Genomic DNA, 27,858 nt, shown 5'->3' with positions numbered 1-27,858 from the left:
AATCCTAGTAAAAATTAGGTTAGGATCACCACTTTATTTTAAGAATGTGAAATGTCAGAATAATAGTAGAGAGAATGGTTTATTTCAGCTTTTAAGTCTAACATTCCCAGTGGTTCAGAAGTTGACATACACTCAATTAGTATTTGGTAGCATTGTTTTTAAATTGTTTAACTGGGTTCAAACGTTTCAGGTAGCCGTCCACAAGCTTCCCACAATAAGTTGGGTGAATTTTGGGTGAGGTCAGAGCTTTGTGATGGCCACTCCAATACCTCGACTTTGTTGTCCTTAAGCCATTTTGCCACAGCTTTGGAAGTATGCTTGGGGTCATTGTCCATTTGGAAGACTCATTTGCGACCAAGCTTTAACTTCCTGACGGATGTCTTGAGATGTTGCTTAAATATATCCACATAATTTTTCTTTCCTCATGGTGCCATCTATTTTGTGAAGTGCACCAGTCCCTCCTGCAGCAAAGCACCCCCACAACATGATGCTGCCACCCCCGTGCTTCATGGTTGGGATGGTGTTCTTCGGCTTGCAAGCCCCCTTTTTCCTCCAAACATAACGATGGTCATTATGGCCAAACAGTTCTATTTTTGTTTCATCAGACCAGAGGACATTTCTCCAAAAGGTACGATCTTTGTCCCCATGTGCAGTTGCAAACCGTAGTCTGGCTTTTTTTATGGCGGTTTTGGAGCAGTGGTTTCTTCCTTGCTGAGCGGCCTTTCAGGTTATGTCGATATAGGACTAGTTTTTCTGTGGATATAGATACTTTTGTACCTGTTCCTCCAGCATCTTCACAAGGTCCTTGCACTTTTCGCACCGAAGTACGTTCATCTCTAGGAGACAGAGCGCGTCTCCTTTCTGAGCGGTATGACGGCTGCGTCGTCCCATGGTGTTTATACTTGCGTACTATTGTTTGTACAGATGAACGTGGTACCTTCAGGCGTTTGGAAATTGCTCCCAAGGATGAACCAGACTTGTGGAGATCTACATTTTTTTGCCTATCAGAAGCTTCTAAAGGCATGACATAATTTCTGGAATTTTCCAAGCTGTTTAAAGGCACAGTCAATTTAGTGTATGTAAACTTCTGACCCACTGGAATTGTGAGACATTGAATTATAAGTGAAATAATCTGTCTGTAAACAATTGTTGGAAAAAGTACTTGTGTCATGCACAAAGTAGATGTCTAACCGACTTGTCAAAACTATAGTTTGTTAACAAGAAATTTGTGGAGTGGTTGAAAAACAAGTTTTACTGACTCCAACCTAAGTGTATGTAAACTTCCGACTTCAACTGTATCATTAATTGATAAGTCCAAAAATGGATATAGCAACTAAGGATTCCAGCTTTAAAAACCCCATACTATTTCATTATTTACCTTACCAAAAAAATGTGTGAAATCATATTTTCACATATGAAATAACTGTTCACACATTGAGCTGAAATGTTCATGTGAAAACACAAGAGACACGTGAGGTCAGTTGTTCACATGTATTCAATGTAGAGTTCACATGATACCACCACCTTTTCACATATGAGGAGAATACAATTTTTCACCTCGCATGTGAATTGCAGTTTAACAAGAAATTAGCATTTGTTGTTTACAAACATTGTAGTAAAACAAGCTTGTATTTTGGGTTGAACTAAGCTGATGAGGCATTTATAAGTTATATAATGTTTTTATAAGTTAAAAACATTCAAATGTTGTCATGTGTAGTTTCATGGTATCACATGTTGAAATGTTGCATCCCCATTTATTTCACATTAGGTCATGTTATCACATGTGCTCAAATGTTTTCACGTGTAGTTTCTTGTTATCACATGTTGCTTTTACATTTTGTCACATTATCACGTGAAATTCATGTGGTTTTTCCGTAAGGGAAGTTCTTACCCCACGTCAGATACAAATTCTAAGGAGCTATTCATCAGTCAAAGTGCTCCACCATATCCCCCAGTCTCAGGAGAGCTGTCTATCTGTCTGACTGGATGGAGTGCCCAGAGTCTGCTGGCTACTGATGAGGGTCACAGGCAAGGACAGACATTCCTGCATGGCTGGGGTCTGTATGCTCCTGCTCCCCCCACCTCTCTCTCCTTTAACAAACAAGACCGCTATCTCTTTTTGTCTCTCCCTGTGGTCCGTGGAGCCCTTGTCACTGCATTGCATTCTGGAACAATTACTGCTTGCACTGAGACCACCTGATAGTGAGTGTGTAATCGATGGCACATTTTAACAAGAAGAGAGAGCAGCAGTGTGTTTAGGCATCGGGACAGAGGAGCGAAAGACACACAATGAAGATGATCTCCGTTTTACACCCTCGTTCAGTGGAGGCATCCTCCTCAGTGAATTTCATAAAAATAGTGAAACATTAAAAAAGTTTAACTAAACTGAATATATTGACATCACCAAATAATTGATTAAAACACACTGTTTTGCAATCAAGGTCTACAGTAGCTGCCGGAACTCTATAGGGTAGCACCATGGTATAGCCGGAGGACAGATAGTTTCCGTCCTCCTCTGGGTACATTGACTTCAATACAAAACCTAGGAGGCTCATGATTCTCACCCCCTTCCAAAGACATGCACAGTAATTATGACAACTTCCGGAGGACGTCCTTCAACCTATCAGAGCTCTTGTAGCATGAACTGACATGTTGTCCACCCAATCAAAGGATCAGATAATTAATCTAGCTAGTTTGCACAGCAGTGCATAAAATGAAGAAGCAAGAGAGAGAAAGAGAGCTAGCTATATTTCTTCGTTTTTTCTCACTTTCACTTAGCTAGTGAATGCAGCTAGCTTGTTCAGCCTACTCAAACACCAGGCTCTAACAGCGAGGGATGCTATGTTAGATAGCTGGTCATTGCATTCCAACACTGGAACTCTTCCAAGTTAAGGTAAGCTTTTGGTTTTATAAATTTATTGCAACCCGGGGCCCACCGGTGTAATTACTAAACTGCTAGCTGACTGTACACTGTACTGCATGATTTTAGCGGGTTTACAACACGTTAGTTATAGTAGTTATGTTGACAACGATGTAGGCTGTGTGTAACAGTCATATGGTTTGGCTTGGAATTTTTTTTTCTCGCCTGATCTGAGACAGCTGGTATGTTGTGCACTGAAGTCCACAAGCGAAGGGAAAAGGTAAGAGAAGGAGAGTGCGTAGATTCGAGTAGGAGTTATACAACGAGCAAAAATGATCATGCTGTTTGTATGTGGCTGCTATGCTCAACAACAACAACAAAAAATACTCCTCCCTCATCTTAAACGTCACCGACAGGCACTGTCCTCGTTCACCCCCTAAACCTCATCGTTAGTAACCCACATGTATGCTTGAATAGGTTTGTGCGTCATGTCTAGGGAGGCTAAAGAAAGAAAGTGTATGAACGTTGAATAACAGATGATTTCTATTCAAACAGCCTACAGTAAGTACCTCAATCAGCAAAATCACCAATTTATATTGAGTTGTGTAGTGTGAGCGAGGTGTGAAGTGACTAGATGAGATTTGGCCTGTAGCCAGAATGAGATGGCACAGATCAGATCATGGTGGGTAATGTGTGCGTTAAACAATGGGATGGAAATGAACCTACTGTACATACAGGAAGAGCTGGCTGTGAGCAAACATTGAAATGGGATGTTGTTGGATTGCAGGAATACTTACCTTCCTATTCCAAGGCCACCCTGCTGCTCAGCTTCCCTCAGCCTTTTTTCAATACCCATTTGCAGAGGGAGGAAGGGAAGGAGGGAGAGAGGGAGGTGGGGAAAATAGAGAGGTACCAGAGGGAGGGAGAGAGAGAGAAAGAGGAGTGAGGGTAGGGGGAGCCTATTCTCATTGACGAAAGTTGAAGGAGAAGCACTGCAACAAGATTTTAATTGACATACACTTTTCAATTTACATCACATCTTTGCCGTACCTTTTGTTGAAGCTGGCAACTTGACATTCTTGCTCTGCAGCTCCAATTTCCCTTAAACATCAAAGTAGCCACTAGCCAAGTGTAACGGAGTTAAGAATGTGCCATAAACTCACTCCAGAGCTAGCTTGAAATGTTGCAGATGGAGCCATCCAATCAGTAACTTTTAGGTGTCTCAAACTGTTGGTACGTTGTCAAGGAGGGCGGTCACGTGTGTTGCAAAGCAGAGAATCATTGGTTCGAGCCCAGTATGGGGCAATTGGACAGTGGAGGAAGCTAAGCGCATTGATCCCCGCAAGCAACTTTTCATCTAAAACATAACGCTTTTACACTCTTAAATAATACAACCAAACCATATTGCAACAATTCACAACCATATGCAAACAATTAAAGGGTTTAGTTCTTGTTCGTACATGCTTTAAATGAGCTTGCATAGCTGGCTAGCTACTAACGTTTGCATATCAAACATGAACGTTGACCCCTCTCATACGAATATAAAGGTTCAGTAACTTTATCATACGGTGTCGTTCATAGTATAATAGCTACAGAGCTTGCTAGGTAGCAAACTAAACAATATTATTTCAGCATTTTCCTATTTAGCTGAATGCTGACATTAGGGGACATTAGCTGAACCATAGCTAGATAGCGCTTAGGCCTACATTACAACTTCAGCGTATTACATGAAAGGTTCACCCATTTTGAATGTTCTATTGTTTTTGTGCATCTCTGAGTGATGTTCTATTGATTCCCTGGGTCATTTCATGTTTATCTGAATTATTGGCATTCAAGCAGGCAACATTCACGGCAGTTATGACATAGCACTGTGATAAAGTCGCTCTCACTACACTGGAAGTTAATAGGAATACGATTTTTAGATTGCGAAAACGTCTTTCATACATGTCAGATTTCAATACTGGCTGATGTCATAACTCGTGAGGATGTCTTCTCTCGAATAAGTCATTGATCATATTTTTGCGATATTCCTACCTCGAGAAATGTGTAATTTAATGGAGGGTCTAGCACATTTTTCCTACTTGTCTGCCTCTTTAGTCCAGGGTGCATTATTGCATGGTGCCGTTGCCGGAGATATTATAGAAATGAGATAGGAATCCAATTAATGAAGGATCGAATAACGCCCGACTGGTCGACCAATCGCGTTCATGCTGTGTCATGCGGTTGCTAAACTAATCTCGAAAGTATGAAATTGAATGATTCCAAAGCTATACGATATTACAGATAGCAAGTTAATTATCTCAGAATAGATGTTGACGAAATTCATGCACATGTTGGGTTTTTGAGCTAGCGCTCAATAGACTCCCATTCACACCTTGAAGGAGAGCGCTCCTCGTCACAGAATCGTCCAGAATGCAACGCGTGGACCATTGGCGTATCAATTTCAACGTTTCCGATCTCCTCAAAAGTTTATCTACGGTGGCGAATGTTAGACTCGACTCTGAGGCACATTGATCTGCAGGTTGAACATGGTGAGATTGTAGACTCCTAATTTGATAGCTGTAAAAATCACCTAAACAAACTGCTAACTAGCTACTTTACATGCTGATATTGTCTTTGGTATTGTGTCCAAATTTGGTATTGTCTCCAAATAAGACAAGTTTACAAGTTACATTTGCTAGCGTGTACGAACAAGAAATAAACCCTTTAATAATTGTTTGTATGTGGTTGTGAATTGTTGCAAAATTCAAGAGTGTAATATTTGCAAATATAATATATGTCTATACATTTCAGTTGTTTCAAAAACATTGCTGTGCTATTGCAATTTCTACAGCACTAGTGTTGGGCTCAACGAGACAGTTCTGTTTATATTTCCCTGCTTGGAGAGGAGCGAGTGTCGTACACAACTTTAGGACATAGTGGTCAAGACGTGACAAGTTTGCAAGTTTACATTACAGTAACAAGTCCATTCTCAGGATTTTGTTTGATACCTCTCGATAATCTCCTTCAACTTTCATCAATATAAAAAGAACCAAAGAGATATGTACCAGAGAGGGTGGTTGGAAAGATAGCGAGAGAAGGGGGGTACTCTAAGCCAGTCAGTGTCAGGTTTAATATGACATTTAATTTGCATCTCCTTGTATTTCCTGCAATGATTTCAGCCTTTTAGCTCTTGGCTCTGTATCCTCAAAAATCAAGGAGGCACTCAACAACCTCAGCTTGCTGCATTGGCACAATAATATTCTGCCTAGCACTACAGTATATGGTGGACCACCAACAACCTACTGAAGTCACAGAGAAAGTGTTTTTGTAATCTGGGCACATAGAGGAATTGAGTACCGGTTCATACAATGTGATTTCCCTCATAACTTCATGTGGGTTGTTGTGTTTGTTGATTCATGTTTTATGTTAATTATGGAGATGATATCATCTTCTCGGTATGGCACCATGGAATCACTGGGCCTTGTCCTCCATGCTAGATGTAGCTGCCAAGCGACCCATTTTCCCAACATTCTTATCTGGGGACACCTCATAGCAACCTGCATCAATTGAGCCATTGACCGACCCATTTAGAATCCAAAGAGTTTTGTGAAGGACTCTCTGGAGCATGTGAAAATGTGAACTGGGCCAATCAATGGTCCTGTGAATTGGCTAGCCGTACACACTTTTTAAATTGTTTTATTTATCTCACATTTATAAAACCAGATAGGCCAGTTAAGAACAAGTTCTCATTTACAGCTGCAACCTGGCCAAGATAAAGCAAAGCAGTGCGACAAAAACAACACACACACACACACACACACACATGATTCTGCAAAGTGCATAGTGTTACCCCCTATAGAGTCTGTATGTTGAGAGAGAGTATCACAGCCAATAAAAGCAACTGTTAACTTTCTGTCAAAAGACCTTGGACTGTGTGTGTGTGATCTCATGACCATGAGAGAGGATGTTTTCCATGGAATATATTCTTGAACTGAATAACTAGAATTGTTCTGAACAGCTTATGAGGAGTATGCCTGTATGATCCAGGTCATCACCATGGGTACTAGAAAGCACATGGTCATAGCAGTGGAATCAGCCAGCAGTTCTGCCCCTCCAGACAGTTTGGCTGGGGTTTGGAGGATCAATCGAATCTGATGGCAGAAGTCCCAGCATGTCCTCGGGCAGGGTCGGGCACTGTACCACTAAACTCCATGAAATGCTTTTTGATCTCATGGTAAACAACGATGAGTCATCATGCCTTGTCAGCTGAGAACTAGAACACCTGAACAGAGACAAGCTTGCCCGGTCACTTACTTTATGTAGGGCAAGATGACACTTACATTTTTTATATAAGAGCAACATTTTTTTATATAAGAGCAACACATTTCCTATCGTTAGCTGCAAGGGAACTTAGAAATTACAACCCAACTATATGTGAAAAAGCAGAACAATCTGTATATTCTCAGATTGTACGATGGCCTACAAGCCTCCAACTTTTAATCAAAACCAAACAATACTTTTGTGCGTTCACTGCAAATGATCCTGTTGATTTCTGATTTAGTTTGAATAATTGAATCATTCTATTTCCTGTCTCTCCACAGAGGTGCTCATCAGAGTCCAGGTGTTTGACAACAGTGACCTTTCACCTCTGGCAGAGGCTGCAGTGGAGGTTTATGGGAACCAGTCTACCTTGGCATCCAGCAAGGCTGGCAAAGATGGCGTCGTCATGGTCACCTTCCTGTACCGCCCTGGCACCTGGGTCATTGTCACGGCAACAAAACAGGGCTTTGTCACTAACTCCGCCCCCTGGCATGCCAGCCGCATCCCCTGTGAGTATTGTGTTTCATCCCTAACGTATCACTCTTTCACCTCAGGAATGAAAAGAATGTTGTGTTGTTGTGGTTTACTACCATTCCATCAAAATCTTATTCATACTACTTTGTGCGATCACGTTATGAGAACTTAGTCCTCACAAAGCTATGTTTTAAATACTGATGGTTAAACTATGCAAGTAACGGAAGTATTACAAGAATAATTACCAGAATCCTTTTGGACGTTTGATGGAATCCAACAAGCCGTCTCTGCCGATCTATCCTCTGTGGGGTGTGGACAGTCCTACCCAGTTATTGTTGTTTAACCTCAAATCCCCCACCCCATTTCCCCTCCATATCCTTCTCTTCTCTGGGTCCACTGCCAGGGCGTTATCCATGTAACACAGTCAGCAGTATCTCTGTGTCCAACCGCCCACCCCATCTCACCCAGTTGTTGCTGTAGTTATATCCCACCCTCGGAGCAGCAAATTCAGCGGTAAGGGAAAGAGCTGTCCTGTCGGCGCTAGCGGCTGGAAGCCACTTAGCTGTTAGTGCTGGTCTACTTTTAGCATTAGAGCCAAAAAGTGACAGGAGCCCGGGCCTGTATGAACTGTATGTTGTCCTCCACCATCCACCCTTGAGAGTTAAGAAACCCCATGGTTGCATCATGGGCCCTGGTCAAAAGTAGTACACTACATAGGGAATAGGGTGCCATTTGGGATGCAGGCCATGGCTGTGGTGTTTTTAGAGCATCTCTCTATGGCACTGGTTCTTGAGGGTAGAATTGCATGGATGCCAATGCCATCATGCCATGGATAGGGCTGTGCCGATTTTTTAAATCTTTTTAAATAACCGTGTAATCAACGATTATGGATGAAAAGAAAATAAAATAACCGTCATAACTGTTTAAATATAATATATATATATATATATATATATATATATATATATATATATATATTATTTTTTTAAATCAATTTCATATTCAAGTCGACAAACTTTACCCAAAAGCAGCAAAGTAAAAGTAATCCTGATTTTACATCTAACAGCCAATATAAGGACAAATGAGAGGAAGAAAAACTTGCCAGTTTTAGAATTTGATGTTGTGCAACAAACAGCTAACTGAAGATGGGATGGCTGGGCAATCAAAAAGATGATGTGTGGTAGGGTTGGGCGGTATCCATACCGTTATAGGTTTCTGTACCATACAGGGGTAAACGATATTACCAGAAGTACACACAAGGGCCGCTATTTACATTTCTTTTTTATGATATATTTTTTGGGACGCACAAAGCAATTTAGGCAACAGGGATCTTGATCCAGGAGGGGATTGAATGTCTCTGCTGTAACCAAGATGCTTGATCTTGACCTCTAGCCACTTAGCTAGCAAATTAGAAAAAACAAATGTATAGCTGGAACCCTGAGCTGGATTTAATTTATTTTACACATTAGATTTGTTATAGTTATACTTAGCTTATAATCAGTGCTTAATTTGACCTGGATCCTGCTGGAATAGATTTGACTTAGTTTGTTCTGGCACCTATTTGCACAGATCCGGTACCTCTCACGGCATGATTTATTAATTGTTTCACAGTTCGCACTATAAACATTCTAGTAAAAGTGATCAGAGTTAAGTCAAGTTGCCTCCTCGATATTTCTACCGCCCACTCAGAAAAACCATCTTGTCAAAGCGCAGCAATCCTTCACTGATTACAGACCTGGTCTCTCATTTCTACATAGAGGTTATGGGGAAGGCCGGTGGGGTAAGTAGCTGATCATGACACAGGTCTTGGTAGTGGTGATCAGCTAATGAAGAGGTCCCTATGTAATCTTCTCACTTAGCCTAGGCTAGTCATCTTCCTACTGAATTTGAAACGTGGGAAAGCCAAATAATTTTTTTTTTTTTAAAAGACAATCGAGTTTTCTGACATTTTGAAGTCCAAAAATCAAGAGAAAGATAGTGAATCGAACCCGAAACAAGCCGGAGAACGGTCAGTGCCGGAGGAGAGGAATGAGGGGCAAATTGCTCCTGATCGCAATGCCTTAGCTAGCAGCGCTGCTAATCCCACCAGGTCAGCACCACCACTGGCATTTCCGCTAGCTAGTAGGCCTACTGGTGAGTCATACTCGGCGGGAGAGGGGGACTGGGAGCTGGGGAGGGTTTGGGGGACAGTGAATCCACCGACGAAGTGCTTGGAGCAGGTGCAGTTTGGACGGAAGCTCAGTTCAAGAACAAGCAAATTTATAACTCCTGGTGTTTCATGCAAAATTCAAAGCTGGGCTGTACAACATGCAAAAAGGTAGGGAACTTGGATCTAGAAAAGACTAGAGGGATTAAATTAGCAAAAGAGTAGGTGGAATGTACAGTAACATACCTGAACCAAGGTGCGTTTGGTGGCAGCAAGCATTGTAGACAAGGCTAAAGAGGGTACCCAGGTTATAGTTAACATTCAACATTTAAAAACAGACACTACAGCCAGAGTCTTCCAAACAGCCTTACAAGGAGTCTAAACGGCATGGCTTTGAGAAAGAAACTTACTGTCAGGAGTTAAATGAACTTGACATGGGGAGAGTCATTGTGGGAGATTTTGAAAACTAAGGTAGGAATACATTTTTCCTTTACAAATTGTTCTGTACTGTGAAGTTTATCTGAATATGCGCTTCATATTATCACATAGGCAGGAGGCCTATGTATTCTTATATATGTGTTCTGCTGTAGCCTACATTGATTTATTTTATTTTAAATCATATTCCAATATTGTGATATTTCTTCTACTGCTACATTGATGTCTTGAAAATTATATGAAATGTGGGTCTTGTAAGCTCCACAGCTGAGTATGTGTGCACATGTTCTTAGCGGGTGATTTGCAGTGACGTAAATAGCCAGTGGGATTTTTGCCCATTCTTCAAGGAAAAACTGCTCCAGCTCCTTCAAGTTGGATGGGTTCCTGCCTGTGTACAGAAATCTTTAAGTCATACCACAGATTCTCAATTGGATTGAGGTCTGGGCTTTGACTAGGCCATTCCAAGACATTTAAATGTTTCCCCCTAAACCACTCAAGTGTTGCTTTAGCAGTATGCTTAGGGTCATTGTCCTGCTGGAAGGTGAACCTCCATCCCAGTCTCAAATCTCTGGAAGACCCGAAGCCTTAGCTTTGTGCTTAGGGTCATTGTCCTGTTGGAAGGTGAACCTTCACCCCAGTCTGAGGTCCTGAACACTCTGGAGCAGGTTTCCCTCAATAATTTTCCTGTATTTAGCGCCATCCGTCATTCCTTCAATTCTGACCAGTTTCCCAGTCCTTGCCGATGGAAAAACATCCCCACAGCATGATGCTGCCACCACCATGCTTCACTGTGGGGATGGTGTTCTCTGTGGGGATGGTATTCTCAGGGTGATGAGAAGTGTTGGGTTTGCGCCAGACATAGCGTTTTCCTTGATGGCCAAAAAGCTCAATTTTAGTCTCATCTGACCAGAATTCCTTCTTCTATATGTTTGGGGAGTCTCCCACATGCCCTTTGGCGAATACCAAACGTGTTTGCTAATTTTTTTTCTTTAAGCAATGGCTTTTTTCTGGCTACTCTTCCGTAAAGCCCAGCTCTGTGGAGTGTACGGCTTAAAGTGGTCCTATGGACAGATACTCCAATCTCCGCTGTGGAGCTTTGCAGCTCCTTCAGGGTTATCTTTGGTGCCTTTGTTGCCTCTCTGATTAATGCCCTCCTTGCCTGGTCCATGAGTTTTGGTGGGCGGCCCTCTCTTGGCAGGTTTGTTGTGGTGCTATATTCTTTCAACTTTTTTAATAACGTATTTAAAGGTTCTCCGTGGGATGTTCAAAGTTTGGGATATTTTTTTTATTACCAACCCTGATCTGTACTTCTCCACAACTTTGTCCCTGACCTGTTTGGAGAGTTCATTGGTATTCATGGTGCCACTTGCTTGGTGGTGCCCCTTGCTTAGTGGTGTTGCAGACTCTGGGGCCTTTCAGAACAGGTGTATATATACTGAGATCATGTGAGACTTAGATTGCACACAGGTGGACTTTATTTAACTAATTATGTGACTTCTGAAGATAATTGGTTGCACCAGATCTTATTTAGGGGCTTCATAGCAAAGGGGGTGAATACATATGTACGCACCACTTTTCTGTTTTTAATTTTTTAGAATTTTTTGAAACAAGTAATTTTTTTTCATTTCACTTCACCAATTTTGACTATTTGTGTATGTACATTACATAAAATCCAAATAAAAATCCATTTAAATTACAGGTTGTAATGCAACAAAGTAGGAAAAACGCCAAGGGGGATGAATACTTTTGCAAGGCACTGTATACTGGAGTATGTGGGGTGTTCTGCAGTGACATCTAAAATGCTTTGAATTAATCAGCACCTTGGAGAGCTCTGTCCATTTCACCACCATAGATAGTAGTCTACTTGGCTCTTTAGTCTGCCTGCTTCAGAGGGGATGGAGCGTTACTGTAGCTCTTTCCTCCATTATACCAACTGCAGCATGTTTTTTTTTACCTGCGCTCTCTGATACTTTAGCCTACATTCAATGGCATATGGTCATAATGATTTAATGAGAAACAATGTTCATCCAAGTGGTAAACCTCTTGTCTTTTTAGTTTTCTCTTTTTGTATTTCTTTTTGTGTTTCTCATTTTCACAAACCCTTTTAATTGCTCTTTCATTTCATGCCTGCATTTGTCCCCAGCCATTGTTGTCTCTGTCAACAAGTTCTCTCCATAGAGCACACACACTGTCAGCAGACCTTAACATTGTCTATTTCTGTATACCCATAATTCCAAACTTCATTGTCCCCAAGTTATCCCCCTGGGCCCTGCCTATTAACCCAATTAAGTTTCCATGGATTCTAGAATCATTCTGAAGTGAACTGGATTGATTAAATTAACTTCACTTGGAATATATTTCATAATATATGTATTCTCTATAGGTCTATACTATAATCCTATTCTATTTAATTACAGTATATCCATATAAATTCCTGAGCCATTTTAACAAGGCATTATATGGAAATTGGACAGGGCTGCAGAGTGCTGACAACAGAACAGAATCATGTCTTTGATGATTGTGATAATGAGAATCCGCTCAGTCTGTTTGCATTTCACAAACTTTATAGACACTTAAGCCATTATGACATTGCAGAAATCTGAAGAGGGATGCTAGCCTGGTCCCAGATCTGTTTATATAGTCAACTCATATGGTCGTTTATCATAGGGTAGGATTTGGCAAGACAGCACAAACAGATCTGGGACAAGGCTGGAGATATACACCATTGTGTCCCTATCACAATAACTACCATATATTAAACAATAACTATGGGTAACTGTTAACGTACTAGAACCATGACTCAACAATCTGAGAGAGGATGTGGGTCAGCCCTGCATCCTTTGTCCCTTATGCTTTCAAACCCAAAACGCCTTCCACCTTAGAGAGATGTCTCTTCAACAGTCTCCATCAGTAGTGTTCTGTTTATCACTGACTTTGTTCGCCCCTCTATTCTTCTCTCGTATTTTATTATCATTGGTCTAAGAGAGACAAAATGGTTCTTTAAAAACTGCAGTGTCCTACAGCCCGGCTAGGCTATCCCCTCCAGCCCTTCTATAATCTGTGGTTGTCATGCAAGTCCCAGGGATGGATGACTCACTGCCATCGCTCATATGTTTCCTTGTGCAGCGAGACGAGGTGCCTCTTGCTCACAGCTCTTGATTGACTCAGCTGAAGTCAGGGGACCGAACCCGAACTGAACACAACCTGGAAGGATGGATGATAAAACTGGTGTCTTGGGGGCATTTTAGCGTTGCTTTCTTGTTATGTTGATTCTCTTTCCCCTAATGTGGATTCTCTCTCTCTCACTTTTTCCATCTGTCTTTCCTCCCCAGTGTCAAATTCACACGTTTTTTTTCTCCCTCTGTTGCACAGTCTTTTCTGGCTCTAGCTCTGGCTCTTGTCTCTCCCCCCATCTGTGCCTCAGGCCCAGTGTTGTATATGCTCTGGTCTGACAAGCAGTCACCTTCCCTTTTCTCTGCTTCCCATGGTGGAGAATATTAAGCACTGTGGGATCTGCCTGTGTGTGCGCGTTTGCGATCTGTGTGCGTGCGTACGTGTCTGTGTGTGTGCTTGAGAGAAAGGGGCGAATGTCCCAGTTCTCTCAGTTAAAGCAGCGTCTATGAACCTGGGCTGGCGTAACCTGCCAGGCTCACTCTAACTGTAGCTCTTAGCTCTTGGAAAGCATCCACCCACACACAGAGCATACTCACACAGCCTAATAATTCAAGCTGCAGGGAACGGTGTAAACACTGCATGCTGCATCGACTCTCCTTGTCAACCACAGTGACTTCAATACAGACATCTGCACACAAAGCTTTCCCTTTATGGAGTGATCAGCATTTAACATACAATACACACTCTATATCTTCCCAAGCTGTAGACATATTGTGCATCCAGTATAATAAAATATATGATGCTAATTTTAATTATTGTCTTTTTAGCTCTTGCAGATTGTATCAAGCAAATGACAACTGTATACCAATTGACTTATGCAGACCAGTGTGCACTTTTACTGTGAGGATCTGTGCAATGAAAGAATTCACAAAAAGCTTGATAAATGTTATGTTTTGAGTCCTTGATGTCTCTGCTGCCTTATGCACACAGGCTTATAGCTCAGGGGGTACATCAGTATCAGCAACACCCTGATTCTTCTTAATAACATATTTTTTTTAATGAATTTTACCTTTATTTAACTAGGCAAGTCAATTAAGAACAAATTCTTATTTTCAATGACGGCCTAGGAACAGTGGGTTACCTGCCTTGTTCAGGGGCAGAACAACAGATTTTTACCTTGTCAGCTCGGGTATTCAATCTTGCAACCTTTCGGTTACAAGTCCAACGCTCTAACCACTAGGCTACCTGCCGCCCCAATGGGCATTAACCTGGTTAACCCAGACTGATCACTGTTCTCAAATGTGCATTCATGGTTCAGTCTGGTTAAACCAGGCTAGGTAGGCACTGGGCACTACAGCTTACTCCAGCCACCATGCTAATGTGTCCTGGAGAGTAGCCAGCACTTGCCACAGCTTCAGAGGGTCCAGACAGCCCAAGGCTATACTGGTCAGTGGGTATAGTCAGATCCCTAGAGACAGATGGGGGGGGGGGGAACATTCTGGAGAAAACAATGCCCAAATGCCACACAGTTGTCATTTCTGCTGATGCTGAGCCAAGTAAACAATGCCATTCAATAACCTTACTCTACTTCAGTGGTTCCCAAACTGTGGGGCGCGAATGGCCCCCAAAAACTCAGTCCTGCTTTCAACTTACTTACTGAAAGTTGTGATAGTATAATGCACAGGGTGCAATTTTGAAATTGGGTAGTGCATCAGCAGTTTTCCTCTTGTCATGTCAGTTATTGCAGAGAGCTATTTGTAACTCAGAAATGTCCAGATCAGCTAACATTTTTTTAGCAAGGTTTTTAACCCATTGATTTTGGGAAAATGCGAAAATGTGTAGAATTGTAGAAAATGAGCCATAAAACTGAAAAGTGTTCTCTGCACCCCATGACAAAGTGTATAGAATTGCAGCAAATTAGCTTTAACACTAGAACCGCTAGGCCTTTAAGCTAATGAGCAGTCATTCTGACTGCAATGTTCTAACAGTGTAATTAATACATTTCATATATGCTATCGCAAAAAATAATAATTTGGTTGTGTTGATGAAGGTCTTGGGTAAGATTAGAATTTTCTTATTTTTAAATTTTTTTTCAAGTAAAAATAGGATTTTCATTAGTTTTTGTTACTGTAGGCTATATGTAAAAACAACTAAAAACACCAACATTCAAGTGTTCAATCAATCTGTTTCCAAGCGTCGCGTTCTAGTTTCTTAGTCATCAAAATGGAGGTAGCGCATGATCTCTCTGTAGCGATCCTGTGACATGCTTTCTCCAAAGAAAGGTATCCCATACATTTTGGGCTGATAATCGTCCCGTAGCTTTGTCACCGACTTGTTCTATCCAAACTTCAAACCAAATTTCTTCCCCACCATTTTTAAGTTGTTTTCATTCAGATTTTGAAAATGTACGCACACGCTCACTGTGTACTCCAAGTAGGTCAGAATAGACTGTTTGGACTGCTGTTCTTCATTCACCTTTAGTGATTACATGATTATGCATAATTCGCTTCCCCTCTCTAATCAACTCACCTATTCTCCCCCATTATACTACTTTATTTATTTCATCTGTTGTAATATGTGTCAAATTATACTCGACACGGCACTTTCAAGTGTCGTGAGAAGGAGCGGAGTAAGCACTACTGTCAGGAGAAGGAGAGGCAATAGTGGAAAACCATTTGAAAAAATGACATGCCCTCTTAAAACTGATTATAACTTCAGTTCTGTTTGTGATATTAAGATTCTAACAACGACAGTGTGTTATGTAGATTTGTTAGGAAAAGGCAAGGACAGAGGCGGACATGACTTAACAAATGGAAGAATAATATTTATTTTTCTTTCATGAGCAGTCCAAATGACTGCTTTAGCAGTTCTAGTGTTAAAATGGCATCAACAATAAAGCCTCCATCCCATGGCAAAATGTGTAGAATGGCAGGAAATAAGCTTTAAACCTGCAAAATGTTTTCTCCACCAACAAGAGGGGTGTGAACAGTTTGTGTCATGAACAGTGCTTGTACCCATAGAAATATATACCCGGTGTGGGATTTTCCCAATGCTGGAAGGGGGGCCTGAGTGAAAACGTTTGAATGGCAGGAACTATGCTCTCCGTAATACCTCACTTATACCTAATGCTAATACCTGACAACAAACAGAGACAGGTCCTAGGTTTCACCGAATAGTGCTGGTTGTTTAGTCTACACCCTTTCGAGATAGAATCCAATACATGTAACTCTCTTGACCAGCAAAGCATACACCTGTCACGAGTGTAAAGACAGCACACATCCTTCCACGTCCTCTGAACACAAAGTCGAAAGGATAGAGATGCTTTGCAATGTCAAGAGTGTTTTGAATCTATCCTGAGCTCTTTCCCTCTGGTTGGATTTCAATGCCTCGTCACAACTGTTATTGCTCATTGCCAGTGTCTCCTCCCCTAGTGGACTCGGGTTGCAGACACACACACACACACACACACACTCCTTTCAGTCTGCCTGTCAGGGAGGGAACTCTCAGGTGGGATGCACTAGGATTTCCTCACCACTCGTGTATATAGTATCCTCTGTGGACCGCTGATGAATGAGGTGGCCTGGTTTCCTTATATAACCCCACGGTGGCTGTATTTTTGTCTTGCTGCACAGCTGGAAACACTTTGAAGGGAGCAAAATAGGTCATGACTGTCTCTCTGTGTTTGACAAACATTGTTTTGTTATGACTGGGGGTGGGGGGGGACAAAACGGCAGCAGTCAACAGAGACAGGTGTCTGTCTGATTGATGACTGATCTGTCATACCTAACTCTCTCTCTCTCTCTCTCTCTCTCCCTCTCTCTCTCTCTCTCTCTCTCTCTCTCTCTCTCTCTCTAAGTGTATGCTTCAGTAAGCCTCTACCTGCTCCCCCAGCGGCCTGCCACCCTGATCCTGTATGATGATGTAGTCCAGGTGCTGCTAGGATCCCCAGGTGAGTCTCTACATACTATACCTGCCTGGTCCTGTATGTGGTTCTGTATGGCTCAGTTGGTAGAGCATGGCACTTGCAGCACCGGGATTGTAGGTTTGTTTCTCGGGCCCACCCATTTGTGAAATGTATGTATGCAAAATTGCTGGCTTGTGGCTTTTTAACACTTCTCCATATGGCCTTAGATCAATAATCACACATTTTGTAAATAGAAATACTATACATTTTCACATGGTTGAGGGCCCAAATATATTTTCACAGTGGACTGTTAGGGTAGTAGCACTGCTTGATCTAACACATAAAGCATAGCATTGGGTTCAGTACACCCTAGCACAGACAGAACAGATACTGTATTACTATAGTATTACTATAGTATTACTATAGCCATCGGGCATCCGACATTGCCGTCAGCCGCCAACCATTGAGGAAATGCTTCCTTTGTAATCCATGAACGCTGCTTCACTGCCCGTGTTGCGCTCATGTTGCGTCAAGTCCAACGGCAGTAGCCATGGTTAAATTCTCTATGGCCTGGCCTCCCAAGTGGCGCAGTGGTCTAAGGCACTGCATCGCAGTGTTGCGGTGTCACTACAGCCTGGGGTTCGATCCCAAGCTGTGTCACAACCGGCCGTAACTGGGGGTCTCATATGGCGTCGCACAATTGGCCTAGCGTCATCCGGGTTTGGGTGGGGGGGGGGGCTTTACTTGGCTCACCGCGCTATTGACTGCAGGATGACTTTGGTTGTCATTTGAACGGTCTTTCCGCTGACACCTTGGTGCAACTGGCTTCTGGGTTAAGCGAGCAAGCGAGTGTTAAGAAGTGCGGTTTGGCGGGTCATGCTTCTTAGACTTGCTTTCAATGAGAATGACAGATCTATAACTCTTGAGAATTTGGTCAGGTCGCCCAAAAAGTTACACATTGCAGATTTAATGAGTACCTGCGAAAAACTGGACCAAAGCTATTGTACTTACGCATAATCGAATAGAAAGAAGATGCTCTCCCCCTCTGCTCTTCTCCTCTCTCAAAACAACGCTCGGTGTGGCAGGTAAAACGCAACAGCAACACAACCCTTATAGTGGAGCTGAAGAGTAATTGGCAGAGCAAATGGAGCATGCTGTCCTCTGACAACGCGGCCCTCTCTGTATTCAAAGTCAGTTACATCACTAATACATCACTCGGCCGCTACACTACAGCAAAAGAGAAACAGGCTTTTATTGTCTAATCAGCTAATCACAGCTCTTAATTGTGTGTGTGTGTGTGTGTGTGTGTGTGTGTGTGTGTGTGTGTGTGTGTGTGTGTCGGCATGCGTGCGTGTGCAGATGGCGTGCGTGTGCAGATGGTGTGCGTGCGTGTGTGTTGTTTATTACCCGACCGGTAATCGAACAGATCTGATCAAATACACTCGTAATTTTCCACATTGTTGATAGTGCCAATAAACCATCAATACAGAAGATGAAGCATCCAAACAAAATTGACCTAGATACAGCACTCTATCTGCCTCAAGGCATATCTAGGCAAACCAAACAGGCTGTAAATGTCTTCCAGAATTTACACCTGTTTAGGAATGGGCTGGGTGTAAAGTCCATGCTTTGTTCATCTCTATTAAATAAATTAAAGAAAGACCTATAGATTCACCAGTCGTTGTTCCATATGATTTTAACAATTGCTTTCGTAGCAGCAGCACGTACTATTGTTGTTGTTATAGCCCACATTATGGGATGCGATAAACGTGATAGATACTGTCTCTGTTTAGTGATACCCTCTGGGTGTGAACATCTAATTTAATCATATGTATCTTTTAAACCCCTTTTTACATCAGCAGTTGTCACAAAGTGCTTTACATATACCCAGCCTCAAACCCAAAAGAGCAAGCAATGCAAAGTTAGACGCACAGTGGCTAGGAAAACAATCATGACATGCAGTTGGGGGTGTGTGTGTTCCGGGGAATGCTGGGTAGGAACAATACCCAATAATTTAAGAAAATGCTCCATCTTTCCCTCTGTATTCCTCTTAAACATACAGTACGAGGTGTTAGCAATAGGCACAGTGTACACCTCCCTGTCTTCTCGCCCTCCTTCTTCCTCATTCACTTCATCTCTGTCAGTTTCTCTGCTTACGCTGCCAGTACGGTGCTGTACGTGGTGTCACAGCCCTCAACTTCCTGTCACCTGTCCAGTCCAATGAGTGAGCCAGAATGATGTAATCCGCTCCAACCAAGGCCCCTTAAGAAAGCTGTACATGTGACATGCTCCCACTTTCTCTGTAGTTCATGCTCTCTATTTCTCTCTCTCTCTCGCTTTCTCTCTCAGACCCACACAACACACATTCTCTTTACTGTATATCAACTGAATCTCCATACCTCCTAAATCTCTCTCTCTTCCCCCTCCTCTCTGAACTGTCAAGCCCAGGGCCCCTGATGCAGCGGTTTTCCCTTATCTCCTTAACAATCCCAGAATCCGGGACTGACGTGACCGTATGTGTGCGCGTGCGTGACAGGATGAGAGGCATTTATTGTGACTGCAGCACATTGATTTTGGTAGCAACAGCCTCAATGAGAGCCCTGTCTGTCCACTTTAATTATGCCCCAGACAGTTTTCTCTCTTCCTTTGCTATTCTCTTTGTCAAAAGGGCCTTTCATGCCATAATTGACTACATATTACTCCACCCCCCTGTAGAGTTTTAGTAGTGTGTTGGTGATTTATGTGGCGAGGAGAGGCATCCTTTACTTGTTCAATTGATTTGGGTCTACCTGAGGTAGTTGTATGTACAACTGTTGTACAAACTTACCCCACCAGACATGCCACCATGTCCCCAAATTCAGAAAAAACTCCCTTCCATCTCATATTGTGCAAATCAACAGCCAGCCTGATAAAGCAACACCTCACAATGTCTCTCCCCCATTTTACCAAGATATTTTGTGTGTACTGTATGTATTGATATGTAGGCTGTGTGTGCCATTTCTTTTATTTATGTAGTTCTGTCCTTGAGCCGTTCTTGTCTATTAAGTTCTGTATTATGTTTCATGTTTTGTGTGGACCCCAGGAATAGTAGCTGCTGCTTTCGCAAAAGCAAAAAATACCTAACCAGCTCCAATGACCAGATACCCCTGTGTTCTTATGTCACGTCCTGACCAGTAAAAGAGGTTATTTGTTATTGTAGTTTGGTCAGGACGTGGCAGGGGTGTGTTTGTTTTGTGTTGTCGGGGTTTTTGGGTTGTGTTCTATGTTTTGTATTTCTATGTTCTATTTTCTAGTATTTCTATTTCTATGTCTAGTTTATTGTTTTGACCTTCAATTGGAGGCAGCTGTTCCTCGTTGCCTCTAATTGAAGGTCCTATTTAGTAGGGGTGTTTTTTTTTTCTTCTATGGGATTTGTGGGTAGTTGTTTCCTGTTTTAGTGTTTGTTGCACCTGACATGACTGTTTTCGTCGGTCTTTTTGTTCAGTGTTAATTTTTTTGTTCAATAAAGAAGATAATGAGCATTCACATTCCCGCTGCGTTTTGGTCCAATTCATACGACGCCCGTGACATCTTAGTTAGTTAGTCAGGTTTGAATAATACTTAATTGAATCAGGATGAGATACAGTTACACAACTCTCTTGTTAACACTTTGGAGCATCTGGTAACTTTTATAGAGGTACATGAATGGAGGATGTGGTCGTTTTGCTGACACACATACACTTACACACACTCTCCCACTCTCTCCCACTCTCTCAATGCCTCCAGGGTAGTCTCGCTCAGTCAGTTAAGCGAGGAGCAGTTTGGTACGTTTTCTCTGCTGTCTCTTTAAGCGCTAGAGACGAGTCTCTCAGGAGGACTAAGCACGGTAGTGTGTCATGACGAGGGCTCTAGTAACAGGGAGAAGAAAGACAGTAGATCCCTGTGCTGATGGATAGGAACTGATGAGAGGCCATCTGAAAGTGCAGCTCTCAGTGCTGAGGCTAGTCACCATGGAGACGACCCGGTGGCAGGAAACTAAAGTGTTTTGAAGAGGTGGAGGAGTGCCAGTGAGGGGGGAGAGGAGAGGGGGGTGCTTTTCAAGCTGTGTTTGACAAAACCCAAAATGCTGTGTTTGGTAGAATGAGATTGTTGGTGTGACTGTACTTGAAAGCATGCAGCACGTGATTGGTGTAATTAAGCTGTGTAATCACAAGGTATGTTAGTTATTTAGTAAACATTGTAGCCTGTTAGAGTGTTAGTCCATTCTGTGTTATTGTCATTATGGTTGAAACATCACTGCTCTAGTAGTAGCAGCTAATGTAAATCATTCAAGGACAGCCTGCAATGAATGCATCATTGTACAACCTTGATATTTTTACCTCTTTTGTTACATTGTTTTCAAGATGATTCAATATACGTTACCCACTTAACACTATCTTTGCCCATAAAGCCTACCTTTCTCTTTCTCTCAGAACCCCCACCATTGTCATGTGGGTTCAGAACAGAGCTACTGTAAAAGGCCATGGTTGAGTTGACTCTGCTACATTTTGTGTTGCATAGCGTGTGTTAAGTCTCTTGGGTCAGACGTCATAATAATGCATTACTGGTGATGAAGCCGTGTTACACACAATTCATTGGAGCAACACGGAAGGCTAAGTTGTCCCCTCGACAGTCTTTCGGTGGAGGCATATTCAGGCTCTGAAGGTACTATGCTGTGAGTGGTTGTTAGCCAGTCATAGGCCCTAGAAGTGTGTCTAAACTTTTACTCATCTGGTTGTGTAGTCCCGTGTGGCTCAGTTGGTAGAGCATGGTGTTTGCAACGCCAGGGTTGTGGGTTCGATTCCCACGGGGGACCAGTACGGGGAAAAAATGCATGCATTCACTACTGTAAGTCTCTCTGGATAAGAGCGTCTGCTAAATGACTAAAATGTAAATGTAAAATGTTGTGTGTCTTATCTGTGTGCTTCATGATATAAACCATAGCAGGGATATCAACAAGGCTATTTCTCAGCTATGGCATTGAGCCTGATGTGTCCACATTGACAGAAAAACCTCCAGGGAAGTCAATTGGTTGTCTCAAAAAATGGGCGAACACATACAGTGTCAGCAGTAAGTGACTGTAACCTAGCGAACACGAATCATGCTGTGATTCAATCAATCACTGCATCCCAGCTGCACTTCTAACTCAAATGTCATGCCTTTACAACACACACACATAACATTATGTAAATTTACAGCGGCCTCCGCGTCTGGCATATGCTGCTCTGTGGTGGCTACGCTCGGTGATCACACTTTCCCATCATGCCTCCCTCCATATGCTCTGCCCTGTCCATTGTTTTTCTCGATGCTCTGTGATGTCTTACTGAACACCTGGGCCTTGTCCGTTGGTATGGAAATGAGGGAACAAAGGGTACAGAGCGTTCAGTAAAATCTCAACTTGTTCTATCTCATTCAGCTGTCTCTAAGCCAAGCCATGTCGCAGCATCAAGCCATTTTATATGTTGATTAGTGCTGTGGCTTAAATAGCACAATTATTCAGCAGCACCCATTTAGTATGAAGCCCTGTCTTTGAGTCTGGATGAGGTAGGGGCATACATTTTTGTGAGTATGGAACATTTCTGGGATCTTTTATTTCAGCTCATGAAACATGGGACCAACACTTTACACGTTGCGTTTATATTTTAATTCAGTGTGAATATATACAGTTGAAGTCGGAAATTTACATACACTTATGTTGGAGTCATTAAAACTCGTTTTTCAACCACTTCACAAATGTCTTGTTAAACTATAGTTTTGGCAAGTCGGTTAGGACATCTACTTTGTGCATGACACAAGTAAAATGTTCCAACAGTTGTTTACAGACAGATTATTACACTTATATAAAATTCACTGTATCACAATTCCAGTGGGTCAGAAGTTTACATACAACCCCCAAAGCCAATTCCTCCTTTGGTTGTCTTTCCTTCCAGTTCTCTGCTGTCAATGACTGGAACGAACTGCAAAAATCTCTGAAGCTGGAGTCTCATATCTCCCTCACTAGCTTTAAGCACCAGCTGTCAGAGCAGCTCACAGATCACTGCACTTGTACATAGCCCATCTGTAAATAGCCCATCTATCTACCTACCTCATCCCCATACTGTGTTTATTTATTTATCTTGCTCCTTTGCACCCCAGTATCTCTACTTGCACATTCATCTTCTGCACATCTACCATTCCAGTGTTTAATTGCTATATTGTAATTACTTCGCCACCATGGCCTATTTATTGCCTTAACTTACCTCATTTGCACTCACTGTATATAGACTTTTTGTTTTCTTTTGTTCTACTGTATTATTGACTGCATGTTTTGTTTATTCCATGTGTAACTCTGTGTTGTTGTATGTGTCAAATTGCTATGCTTTATCTTGGCCAGGTCGTAGTTGCAAATGAGAACTTGTTCTCAACTAGCCTACCTGGTTAAATAAAGGTGAAATAAAAATTAAATAAATAAAATAATTTAAAAAAATTACGGGGCGCATGCGCCATCGTGCATTAATGTATTTTGTCCCCCTACACCAAACCCGATCACGACACGCAGGTTAAAATATCAAAACAAACTCTGAACCAATTCTATTAATTTAGCGACAGGTCGAAAAGCATTAAACATATATGGCAATTTAGCTAGGTAGCTTGCACTTGCAAGCTAATTTGTCCTGTTTAGCTAGCTTGCTGTTGCTAGTTAATTTGTCCTTGGATATAAACATTAGGTTGTTATTTTACCTGAAATGCACAAGGTCCTCTACTCCGACAATTAAACCACACATAAAATGGTCAACCGAATTGTTTCTAGTCATCTCTGCTCCTTCCAGGCTTCTTCATCTTTGAACTTATATGGTGATTGGCATCTAAACATTCATTGTATTACTACACTGACCGGCAACACAGTTCATCATTCAATCACCCACATGGGTATAACCAATAAGGAGATGGGACGTGGCTACCTGCTTCTATAAACCAATGAGGAGATGGGAGAGGCAGGACTTGCAGCGCGATCTGCGTCAGAAATAGGATCTATTTTAGCCCTTGGCAACGCAGATACTCGTTGACGCGAGCGAGTAGTGTGGGTGCAATAATTGAATAACATAGATTCCTAAATTTATTTTGCAACGCACTCGACGCGAGCGGTGTGGTCAGCGGTGTGGTCAACAGCTTGAAAAATTACAGAAAATGATGTCACGGCATTAGAAGCTTCTGATAGTCTAATTGACATCCTTTGAGTCAATTGGAGGTGCACCTGTGGATATATTTCAAGCCTACCTTCAAACTCAGTGCCTCTTTGCTTGACATCATGGGAAAATCAAAATAAATCAGCCAAGGCCTCAGAAAAAATTGTAGACCTCCACAATTCTGGTTCATCCTTGGAAGCAATTTCCAAATGCCTGAAGGTACCACGTTAATCTGTTCAAACAATAGTACGCAAGTATAAACACCATGGGACCACGCATCCGAAATACCGCTCAGGAAGGAGACGCGTTCTGGCTCCTATAGATGAATGTACTTTGGTGCGAAAAGTGCAAATCAATCTCAGAACAACAGCAAAGGACCTTGTGAAGATGCTGGAGGAAACGGGTACAAAAGTATCTAAATCCACAGAAAAACGAGTCCTATATCAACATAATCTGAAAGGCGCTCAGCAAGGAAGAAGCCACTGCTCCAAAACCGCCATAATAAAGCCAGACTACGGATTGCAACTGCACATGGGGACAAAGATTGTACTTTTTGGAGAGATGTCCTCTGGTCTGATGAAACAAAAATATAACTGTTTGGCCATAATGACCATCGTTATGTTTGGAGGAAAAAGGGGGAGGCTTGCAAGCCGAAGAACACCATCCCAACCTTGAAGCACGGGGGTGACAGCATCATGTTGTGGTGGTGCTTTGCTGCAAGAGGGACTGGTGCACTTCACAAAATAGATGGCATCATGAGGTAGGAAAATTATGTGGATATATTGAAGCAACATCTCAAGACATCAGTCAGGAAGTTAAAGCTTGGTCGCAAATGGGTCTTCCAAATGGACAATGACTCCAAGCATACTTCCAAAGTGGTGGCTAAATGGCTTCAGGACAACAAAGTCAAGGTATTGGAGTGGCCATCACAAAGCCCTGACCTCAATCCTATAGAAAATGTGTGGGCAGAACTGAAAAAGTGTGTGCGAGCAAGGAGGCCTACAAACCTGATTCAGTTACATCAGCTCTGTCAAGAGGAATGGGCCAAAATTCACCCAACTTATCGTGGGAAGCTTTTTAAAGGCTACCTGAAACGTTTGACCCAAGTTAAACAATTTAAAGGCAATGTTACCAAATACGCATGTAAACTTCTGACCCACTGGGAATGTGATGAAAGAAATAACAGCTGAAAGAAATAATTCTCTCTGCTATTATTCTGACATTTCACGTTCTTAAAATAAGGTGATGATCCTAACTGACCTAAGACAGGGAATGTATTTGGCTAATGTGAATGTAAACTTCCTACTTCAACTGTGTGTGTGTGTGTGTGTGTGTGTGTGTGTGTGCGCACAGTACCAATCAAAAGTTGGGACACACCTACTTTTTCAAGGGTTTTTCTTTATTTTTACTATTTTGTACATTGTATAATAATAGTGAAGACATCAAAACTATGAAATAACACATATGGAATCATGTATTAACCAAAAAAAAAGTGTTAAACAAATATATATTTTATTCTTAAAAGTAGCCACCTTTTGTCTTCATGACTGCTTTTCCAACAGTCTTGAAGGAGTTCCCACATATGCTGAGCACTTGTTGGCTGCTTTTCCTTCACTCTGGGGTCCAACTTAACCCAAACCATCTCAAATGGGTTGAGGTCGGGTGATTGAGGAGGCCAGGTCATCTGATGCTGCACTCCATCACTCTCCTTCTTGGTTAAATAGCCCTTACACAGCCTGGAGGTGTGTTAGGTCATTGTCCTGTTGAAAAACAAATGACAGTCCTACTAAGGGCAAACCAGATGGGATGGCAAATCGCTGCAGAATGCTGTGGTAGACATGCTGGTTAAGTGTACATTGAATTCTAAATAAATCACCGGCAAAGCACCCCCACACCGTCATACGTCCTCCTCCATGCTTCACAGTGGGAACCACACATGCGGAGATCATCCGTTCACCTACTCTGTATCTCACAAAGACAAGGCGGATGAAACCAAAAATGTAAAATTTGTACTCATCAGACCAAGGGACAGATTTCCACCGGACTAATGTCTCCATTGCTCATGTTTCTTGGCACAAGCAAGTTTGTTATTCTTATTGGTGTCCTTTTTAAGTAGTCGTTTCTTTGCAGCAATTCGACAATGAAGGCCTGATTCACATAGTCTCCTCTGAACAGTTGATGTTGAGATGTGTCTCTTGAACTCTGTGAAGCATTTATTTGTTTCTGAAGCTGGTAACTCTAATGGACTTATCCTCTGCAGCAGAGGTACATCTGGGTCTTCCTTTCCTGTGGTGGTCCTCATGAGAGCCAGTTTCATCATAGATCTTGTTGGTATTTGAGACTGCACCTGAAGAAACTTTAAAAGTTCTTGAAATTGTAAGGTTTGACTGACCTTCATGTCTTAAAGTAATGATGGACTGTCGTTTCTCTTTGCTTATTTGAGCTCTTCTTGCCATGATATGAACTTATCTTATGTGTACCACCCCTACCTTGTTACAACACAACTGATTGGCTCAAATGCATTAACAAGGAAAGAAATTCCACAAATTAACTTTTAAGAAGGCACACCTGTTAATCGAAATGCATTCCAGGTGATGAACCTCATGAAGTCGTTTGAGAGAATGGGTGGCTACTTTGAAGAATCTCAAATATAACATATATTTTGATTTGTTTAACACCTTTGGCTACTACATGATTCCATATGTGTTATTTCATAGTTTTGATGTGTTCACTATGTAGAAAAAGTACAAATAAAGAAAAATCCATTAATGAGTAGGTGTGTCCAAACTTTTGACTGGTACTGTTTATGTATTATTACTATTATTGTATTTAGTTTTTTTGGGAGGGGGGACAATTTCAACCAGCCCAGTTTAATAGAAGATGGTCTGGCCCTTCTGATAATTGTCAGAATTGCCAGACCGCCAATCCGCCCATGCCATGGGAGTTTGGACATGGTGTGTCCAGCATGATAAAATACCTAGAGAGTCCCTCCAGACAGACATTGGAAAGCTGTCAAACAATCCCAGACCACAGGCACCTCTGCCCCCTCAGCCAGCCACTGAACTCTAAACTCAGTGGGGTTAGCGTTAGCATTGGCTTTACAGCGCAGCACACAAAGAGGCACTCCCCAGTCCTCACTCCTGTGTGTTTTCCAGTCTAGTTGACAGATGGCACACTTAGGCTGAACTTTCACCCCCAGCCAAACCCTGGCTTTGGGCGGCATCAATAAGACGAGATCACACAATGCAGGGCACCGCCATTCATTTGTCACCTCTAATGGTGGTACCCCCTCAAGGTCATAAGCACTCAGTTGTATGCCTGCACCTTTAATGCAGAAGGCAATGCGTCTTCTATCTTCTATGCATGGCCTTACTTTTTGTGAGTGAATGAGTAATTACATTATATGGCCCAATGAAACTCCAACACGCTTTGTGAAATG

The 27,858-nt window shown here is 42.1% G+C and overlaps 1 protein-coding gene across 1 annotated transcript in view; it reads left to right on the top strand.

Annotated features, from left to right (window-relative positions):
* The window catches only part of fam171a2a (family with sequence similarity 171 member A2a), a 62,141-nt gene that overhangs the window by 8,698 nt on the left and 25,585 nt on the right, over positions 1–27,858 (top strand). The window contains exons 2-3 of the mRNA XM_014192623.3: positions 7,444–7,671; positions 17,188–17,280. Coding sequence (XP_014048098.3) covers positions 7,444–7,671; positions 17,188–17,280 — 321 coding nt within the window. The remainder of the gene's footprint in view (positions 1–7,443; positions 7,672–17,187; positions 17,281–27,858) is intronic.

The sequence above is a fragment of the Salmo salar genome, chromosome 03 (genome assembly GCF_965601325.2).
Source record: "Salmo salar chromosome 03, fSalSal1, whole genome shotgun sequence".
Lineage (NCBI taxonomy): Eukaryota > Metazoa > Chordata > Actinopteri > Salmoniformes > Salmonidae > Salmo > Salmo salar.
Note: the sequence above shows the minus strand (reverse complement) of the source record. Positions and strands in the feature narration are given on the sequence as shown.